This window comes from Gastrolobium bilobum, unplaced genomic scaffold, assembly GCF_033153095.1.
Source record: "Gastrolobium bilobum isolate Gb01-03AN ecotype WA unplaced genomic scaffold, APGP_CSIRO_Gbil_v1 utg19911, whole genome shotgun sequence".
Taxonomy (NCBI): domain Eukaryota; kingdom Viridiplantae; phylum Streptophyta; class Magnoliopsida; order Fabales; family Fabaceae; genus Gastrolobium; species Gastrolobium bilobum.
In genome coordinates, this window is record NW_026898798.1 from 262,822 (window position 1) to 271,655 (window position 8,834).

At 34.2% G+C, this 8,834-nt stretch overlaps 1 protein-coding gene across 1 annotated transcript; it reads right to left on the bottom strand.

Annotated features, from left to right (window-relative positions):
- Positions 1 to 1,458: 1,458 nt before the first annotated feature.
- Positions 1,459 to 8,603, bottom strand: LOC133284201 (uncharacterized protein At1g10890). Its single transcript, XM_061481189.1, has 5 exons — positions 8,450 to 8,603; positions 7,973 to 8,191; positions 6,549 to 6,764; positions 2,384 to 2,603; positions 1,459 to 1,909 (listed from the first exon to the last, which is right to left on the bottom strand). The coding sequence occupies exons 2-5, from the start codon at positions 8,110 to 8,112 to the stop codon at positions 1,643 to 1,645; spliced, it is 843 nt and encodes a 280-aa protein (XP_061337173.1). The 5' UTR covers positions 8,113 to 8,191; positions 8,450 to 8,603; the 3' UTR covers positions 1,459 to 1,642.
- Positions 8,604 to 8,834: the final 231 nt, after the last annotated feature.

Sequence of the window (8,834 nt, forward strand, 5' to 3'; positions counted from 1 at the left end):
TTAATTATTAAGGTGAAGTTGTATTTACGATAAATAAATTAAGAATTGAATTAAATAAAGAAAAATTATATTCTTCATGTTAATCGTGGTCAATTTATTGTTTTCATCCACGACTTCACTTAAAACAATTTAAAAAGTTCAACTAATACAACTTCATGTTAATAATATTTTTAAAAAATTAACAAATCATAAGGTCACAACTTTGTACTTTAAGTTGAGGTTGATACTCAAAAATATTTCAAAATGTATAACTGTTACAAAGTGATGATTGAACCCTATGACTTTACATTTTTTCCATTTAAAAAAAAAAAAAACTTAAAATTATACCAAATCTGTAGTATGAGAACGTAGTTGAAAGTAAAAATTCCGGCACGTTATATTCTGTTCCCGCCTGCAAAGCCTACAGTCTGTAACGTAATTAATTTCTAATATAAGCCCAATGAACTCGAAGTCAGTGGCGTAATGGCAGAGATTAAGATGAGCGATCAATTAGCCACGAACTCATTCAAGTCCTTAATTGTAAATATTACCTTTTATTTCTATTTTTTTATTATATAAATAGTGATCGCTCTAAGGATGCTAAATGAACCAGGGGCTCTAGGATGTTAAATGAACCAAGGGCCTTTGACCCTGTTCATGAAAGTCTGGGCATGCATGTTTAAAATTGGTTGATAGAACCAGGCTTGAACTTATATAAAAGTTCATTTAATAAAAAGGCATCAGGTTCCAATTCAGAAATCCGACCTTAGAGCCTCTCAGACTGGTCTAGTATACTAACTTTTATTTTTATTTTATATTTTTTATACTACTCATAATAATCATCTCTCTCCTCAACTTATTTCACCCCATTTTATTGGTTAAATAAATTTTTTGAATAATTTTATTATATATTATGTTGTTTGAATATACATTGAATTTATGAATCTTTGTAAAATTATTAATCTTGTTGATCATATATTCTGTTTAGATAAATTTTTATTATCTTATTTTTTTAAGAGGCTAAACCATACTTCTATTTTTTATAAATAAGTCAAGTCACAAGCTGATAATTATATTCATAAGAGGTAACAGAATAGGCCAGGCCAGACTGACACATTTAAATACAGACGGAACATTTTAAGATCAAAACTTAGCCCGACTCGGTCCGTTAACACCACTAGATCGCTCCTCCAATCCTCATATAGTCATATATAACTTAATTCTAAGAACTATATACTCTTTTATTATGTATATAATGATAAATTAAGAAGAAAAAAAAACAGTTATAACTTCGTTCCCCTTTTAAAATTTTCTGCCTCTGCCTTGATCACAGGAATGAATCAAATTGTCTTAGTATTTCTCATCTCTTAAAGCTCGTCTCCTCTCCCTCGAGGCCTTAACGCTGCTCTCGCTCACAAGTCACTGCTTAAGTGAGGATGATTTCACAGCAAAAATATGATAGCCATGGACACATGGAAAATCAAGTGGATAATTAATTGGACATGAAAAAAAAGAAAAAGAAATCTAATGCAAACTGGGAACAGTTAAAACCCTGTCAAACTAAAGCTGAGGAGGCTACGTAATTTCCTCAAATTACAGATGCAAATACGGAATCAAGCCCAAACGCTTTAGATCAAACAAATAGACAAAGGTTACCCAAGGGTTATTTCGATCCAAGAGCAAATGACAATTTTGGTCGGGATTTGTTTTTACCCAACAACTTTATTTGGTTTAAACGTTCTTGCTCCTCCTCCTGTTTCTTCCTACGCATGGCCTCTTCTTTCTGTCTCTGTACCTCTTCTAGCTCTCTATATCGTTCCTCCTCCCTCCTTTGCTGCTCTAAAGCTTCCCTTCTCTGTGCTTCTTCAATCTTCCGCCGGTTCTCCTCAAGCATCCTTTCAAGATTTTCTTTCTCTTTCCGAGCTTGTTCCTGCAGATCAAAATAAGTAATCAAAATAAGTAATCTAATAAGGTTTTCCAATGGCTTCAGGATTAGTCCTGGGAAAATAAGTACACGTGCACGCAAGAAGCGCACAGCAAACACAGAAACTGCAAGTGGAAGTCTTGAATGCCTGACTAAAACTAGTTTTTTTTCTTTCTTTTTTTTCAACTTCTCTATGAGAATCAAAATAATTAAAATATTAAACCAGACCCTCAAATGATACCTATTGAACTTGTTTTGCCAAGAACGTAAGATACATTAAGACGTAAATAGCCTTAAGGTAAAGCCATACCCCAATAAAATCAACAAATTCACAAATTGAAGGATTAAAGGAATCATATAAATAAATTTCAAATTTGATTTTCCTCCAAAGATTTGTCAAATGAAAAGAGCATGATATTCATATGCCTGCCACAAAAGAAAGAGAATGAATTAGAGTATAGAGTGATTTGAAACATATACCTCCTTCTGTCTAGCCTCAATAAGAGCAGCTTCTTTTTCCTTTTCAAGTTGAGCTGCAACTTCATCACTAAGTCTCTTTCGTCCCTCTTCCAACCTCCTTTCAATTTCCACCCGAACCTCCTCAGAATTCAAGCTTTCTTCAACTCTCTTACGAATTGCTTCTTCAACTCTTTTAGTAGTCTCTTCTTCTATTAATTTCAACTCTGCTTCCTGTTGACGCCTGTGAAAACATAACAGAATGTTAAGCAGGAAAATGGCCACTTGAACAAGGAGAAATGCCACACACAAATGGACGCAATGTTTTTTTTATCGTAGACAACTAACAAATAAACTGGACAATAGACATGTCTGCTTCATTTTTTTTCTCCCCCTTTTTATTCTCCCCTTTTCTTTTTACCCTGTCCTAAACTACTTGAGATAGAAAACCACAATCAACGCCAAACTAACCTCCATGGTGACAAAGGCACTAAAAAATGGTTATGCTTTTAAGGCATACCTCTATTGAATCCTGATCCAAACAAATGAGTTTCAAAACTGGTGAACAGTAGATAAATGAGGCAGCCAATTTGATCATCAAACATTACAAGTGGAATTATAGCAGTACCTTCCTTCAGACAAGCCTGTGGAGAAGAAATTCAAGTAACCTGCTGCAGTTTTAAACTAATCACGGAAATACTAGAATTTTACACTAAACATCTTCGACAAATTAGTTGTTGTAAAATAGGTCAAGTTCTTTTGTTAGTTAAGTGCCAAAAGCATCAAAGTAATTAAAAAAAAAAACCATACAATCCACCTCAAATAAAAAAATAAAGGGGGAAAAAAACCATATTTACTGTGTAGTGTTAGAAATTTACACTGATAAAATGCCAAGTCTAAACTACAAATGAAATGCAACAAGGAATATACTTTACATCTAAAGAATCAGCCAGGACCCAAATATTCAAATTTGGAGACAATCTAGTTCGTTAACCTGATGCCTAGACCCTTTAAGGTGGGTCACAGGATCAGGTCAATCTTTCTGACTGGGTATCGCACTGTCACTATAAAAACTAACTCCGTATCCACTTATCGTCTTCCTAATTCCCTCCACAGCTCCAACCCATCAAATGGGGACAAGAAAGGAAAAGTTAATAAAAATATTCACCATAAGAAACAATCATCAATCAGTGGGTATTTAGCTAACACACATACAAAATAACCAGAGGCCAAACCTTGGAGCAATAGTAAGGTTGCTCTTTGTGATCAGAAGGCCATAGGTATAAGTTTGGGAAACAATGTGCCCTTTTTTGTATACAAAATAACCACTTCAAGTGATTTTCTCCATTTATGGTAAATAATTTTAACAGCAGTTCTTTTCTTGTAATTCTCTCAAAAAAAAAATCTTCTCAACTATTCATATTGCTCCTTACAAGTGATATATGCTGGTTGAAAACAAAAAGAAAAAGAAATGCAAATCTAGGGCATCCAGCCAGTAAATTGATGAACTACCAATGCAGATAGAGAGAGAGAGAGAGAGTATGGTTCTGAAGATCTAATTTACTTTGAAAGTGCAGTGTATATGACTAGATAATCTAACCCTCAAGCCCTGAACAAATAAGCACCATAAAAGTGGCAACATGTCAAGAGATGGGATCAATGCTGTAAAAAAATTTTAAGGACAATAAATGCAACATATTTTAGTAATTGGGCTCTGACAGTGTTAAAATAATAACATAAATCAAATATAGCTATAGCTCAATCTCCTTTTCTATCTCCCAGGGATGATGAAGAAGAACCTTGATCAACAATTAGGATGGATGAGACTTTTTCAGTTTCCAAGACTACCAATCAAATATATTTTTTGGATTTTAGGGAGGCCCTATTAGACCTAAGGAGGAATGGGAAAAGGGGATCTAGGGGATCAAACCCCCACCACACAACAGCAGCCTCCAGGTAAAGACCAGGGAAGATACCGGTTCAACTATGCTCAGCTGGTAGAAAAAATAATAAATTATGAGACATGAAATCATTGCTAGGGTTTCTTACTTACTACCTAGAATATGGTCCAGATCCAGAATCCAGCTCATAAGTAACGGGGAGAGAGAGAGAGAGAGAGATGCAATGTACATTTTTATTTGTCATGAAATAAGAAATTTAAAAGGAAAAGCCAAGGAGGATAAGAAATCCTCCTAAAACAAACAAAACAGTAAAGCTTTGGAAAAGAATTAGGAAAACATTAGATTAGGACAGCTTCCAATCACTTTGCAAATTCATAAGAGAAGTCCCTTGCAGAAAGCATGTGCTACTGCTGGAACCCACAAAGGATACAGAGACACGCTATGCCTCATAAGCTATGCAATGGAAAAAAGTCGTGTATGAATTATAAGGATTTAGGTATAGAGGGGGGAAATTATTGTTCCGGACAAGCGAACAACACATTGTCTATCATCGACATTAGTATTGGCATGACTACGGCTGATTTGTGAACAACATGGGTATTATTGCAAGGTCCGTAACCAAGGAATTCATGGAAGCCTTGGCTGCTGATGCTGATCTGACCATCATAGGACAGTTGGGCGTTGGGTCCTACTTGGCTCGAGGGCCTGACAAACAAGAGCAAGCTCGATGCTCAGCCAGAGTTGTTCATCCACATTGTTTCTGATGGAGGGAAACAACTAAATGCCTGTTTGGATCCTCTCTTTTTTTAAGCTAGAAGCTACTTATAAACATAAGCTAGGCCAAATAGGTTTTGAGAAAAATTCTTATAAGGAAAAACTCTTTTTTTATAATGAAGAAAAAAGCTAAAAGCTCCTAGGAGGAGCTTTTTTTAAAGGCTTTATTTGCTTTTCTTGAATTGTGTGTTTTTTTTTTAAATGAAGAGCTATAGAGATACATAGAAAGTTTTTTTGAAATATGCATTTTTAAGCTAAAAAATTGATGTAATTACAAAACAACTTTTAGTTTTTTTTTTTAAGCTCTTTTTTTCAGCTATGGCTTATAATTAAAAAAGAGAGGATCCAAACATGCGGCTGGCTGTCAGAATGACGACATGACAATGGAGAGTGAAAAGTTGACGGTGCGGCGAACAACAACGGGTTTCTAGGATGTGGACGGCAGTGGACTGGGTTCAGTAATTCTAAAGGAAGGAAATAATTATGACACTAAAGTAAAGCTCTTGATTTCGAGGAACTCGGCTGCAGAATAAAGACATGATAAGTCTCGAAGGATGGCACCGCTCTGATATCATGTTGAAGTGATAGAAATTTACGTATGCAAGTAGAAAAATGAATATTCATAATACTAAAATTATATTGATATTATTGAGAAGGGTGTGAGACATGCTACAAAGCACTAATCCATATTTATACTAATAATAGACTCCTAAAATAAGGAAACAAACCATGAAATATAAGGAAATATGAAAACCAATCTTTAGAGATTATCTAAGACACTATACTATTTGAAGTTATAATCATAACATGATACAATATTTTTCATATATTCTAACAAGAAGCAATATCCTATTCTTTTATATAATTATCAATTTCTTTTCTTTAAAGACAAGAGAATCATTAACTAGGCAAAAAACCATTATGGTCATATTATAAGGCTTAGGTAGCATGTGGAGAGAGAGAAAGAGGAAAAACTAACATCTAATGCAATACCCCTTAGCTGATAGATAACAACAAAAACAAGGAAAGTTTTGTATTCACAAATGCAAATGTCCCGAATCATATCCAACATGTTCTATGCAACATGAAAATAAGCATAATAATAAATCAATAGATACCATAACATTATTAGACCAGTGGAAAGTAGCGTATGCCAATATTTGAAATAGAAATATGGTAGTTGCAAAATTTGATAAGACCTATATCACCAAAGAATTGGAAAACAATAACAAAGGTTTACCATAATAGCTTTCCTTTCCTAATTTTACAGGCAGTCTGTGTCTCACTGATAATATGCACATTTTTTGTACAAGAGATATGCACATTTGATTTGATAACATCAATATTCTAAAGTTATAGCAATAAATTATAAGTTACGCAGTAAATACTGAAATTCTCATCATAAACCAAAGGCACCTACCCATTAGTAAATCATGATTTCCATCTTAAAGCATAACTCAAGGAAAAGTGAAGAAAAGATAGAGTTAGAGCAAAATGATAAGCAATTAAACTACCTTTTCTTCTCTTCTTCTTTCTTTTGTTTTTCAATGGCAGTTTTATGCTCTATTGACCCAAGGCTTGAACTGGATGATTTATGAGTAGGAGACAATGAGGAACTCCTACTTCTATGTCTTCTGTACCGTTTTGCAGTTGGAGATCGACTTTTACGACGCCTTGGAGTGGTAGAAGGACTTCTGTGGCCTCTTGGCGAAATAGAACGACTTTTTCGCCTGTATGATGACACAGATGATCATAAGCAATGAACCCCAGCAACTGAACAGCTATATCGAGAGAATATAAAGCCTGCCCACCATGTAGCACACTAAATATAAAAACATGTACAGTTACCTCATAAATTGCTAAGAATAACCATTGTGTGCTCCATCTTTTACCACATGAAGAAGAAAATGTCACAATCGAGCAATGAAAAAACACTCATCAGCTCCCACCACCTGCTCATATTCCTCACTTCCCATGTTGTGGTAAGAAACTAATCTTTTTTTATTTTGTTAGGAATAGCATATATCCTATCTCGTTCTCTATATTATGCTCTATATATGTGTTATTAATGAGTTCGCGCATCCACATACAAATTGGAAACCCCACAAAAGAAATAAACCCAATAAAAAGCCTTATAAAGTAAGCAACACCATAACCAATTATGACAAGGTCGTCAAATACTTGAATATTATCAATATCAATCATCCAGCATAACAGTATGCATCTCATTGAGTGGCTCAAACAGAAGAGGAGAATCCAAACAGCAGAATAAAAGAAATCTAGCCATCCATTCTTGTCCACTTGAACACGTACAACAAAGAAGCCGAATGATAAGAAACTACCAATTAGATATTCAATTCAAATAACATTCCATAAATAACCAGCATTATCAACCACCGGGTTCAACTTTGACCCACGTGTTTTGGTCATTAAAATACAATAGCTCTGTAGTCCTGAAAGTATCATATCCATTTCTCCAAACAAAAAAATAGTCAGTTTTCCAACGTACACTCCAACAAAGAAAAATCAATATTTTTTTTAATTTATTTGACATCTAAATAACAATAAGACATGAATATAATGTAAAGGGAAAGAATCCCAGTTAAACACAATCTTTTACACATTTTGTCTCATAGTTAACCCCAAGCCAGTCACGCAAGTCGCAACCCTTGCCAAATTCTTAAGTTCAAGTTCAAATCTAATTTTGCTAGATATCAAATATTATAATTATCTATTGTCCTTGGTATGTCCATAGAACATCAAACCTGTAACATATACTGTACAGTTTACATTATAAAACAAAACAGCAACAAAATATCCATAAATATAAGGTTCAGAATCATACAAAGCAAATTATAAAACATGCGTCCCCAAACATCCTAACTCAATATGATATATATGACAAAAAAAATAAAAATAAACATACAAACGGGGTCACCTGCTGTAAGAGTAGGATGATGAATACGGAGATCGGCTTCTGTCTCTTCTGCTCCTCCTGCTATACCTGTGTCCCACAGGAGATGGTGAATGCCTACGCCTATAGGGAGGCGATCGTGATCGCGACAAGTCTCGAGGCATCTCCTATCACCTGATCCCCAATAATCTTAAGATTTTTTTTTTAAGATTTGAAAAGAAAAAGAAAAAAAAAAATGTGTCCCTGTAAAATAAACATCAATACAAATTAATCAGTTTAAGAAAATAATTACTTAAAAGTGCATGAAGCTGATTATGAAGTTATTATATGATCATCAAAACCAAAACATATCAGAGGTAATTAATGGATGAAATTTGAAATGCATGAAAATCAAAGCAGCAAAAGGATTATCGTTCCGTAGAATATTCACATGCCAATCCGATCCTATAAAGCAGCATCAGTTTTTTGTTTTAAGGGGGGAAAAAAAGAACAATATTTCACCTGAAAATATCAGGGGAATCTTCAAATACAGTTATCAGAGAACCAGGGTGCTATAGTATTGGAATTCGTGAGTTATCAATATGAGAAATAGGGAGGAATTGCGATATTATGAGAGTAAATTGAAACTCTGCAAACCCTAACAGGATAGAAGACGACGACGATAAAAGAAGCAAGGATGGACCAAACTGCATCTTCTATTTTTCAATTTATTTTTTTTATTTTATTTTGTAAAATTCTATTTTTCATTTTTATCAACTCTAAACGCGGCGTTCAACCCCAAGAACCAAAAAAAAAAAAAAAGTTTGGTGTTTGTCATTTTAAATGACATAAGTTATGTCATTTTAGAGAGAGATAGACACAGAAAAATGGAAATCATGGGAGAGAA

Bases quoted from the DNA above. Each gene is read 5' to 3' on its own strand.
- LOC133284201 (XM_061481189.1), bottom strand. From the start codon at position 8,112: ATGCCTCGAGACTTGTCGCGATCACGATCGCCTCCCTATAGGCGTAGG. The intron at 2,604-6,548 runs GTAGTTTAATTG...ATGTTTTCACAG, and splicing joins AAAGAAGAAGAGAAGAAAAG to GCGTCAACAGGAAGCAGAGT. The intron at 1,910-2,383 runs GTATATGTTTCA...TTTGATCTGCAG, and splicing joins TTGAGGCTAGACAGAAGGAG to GAACAAGCTCGGAAAGAGAA.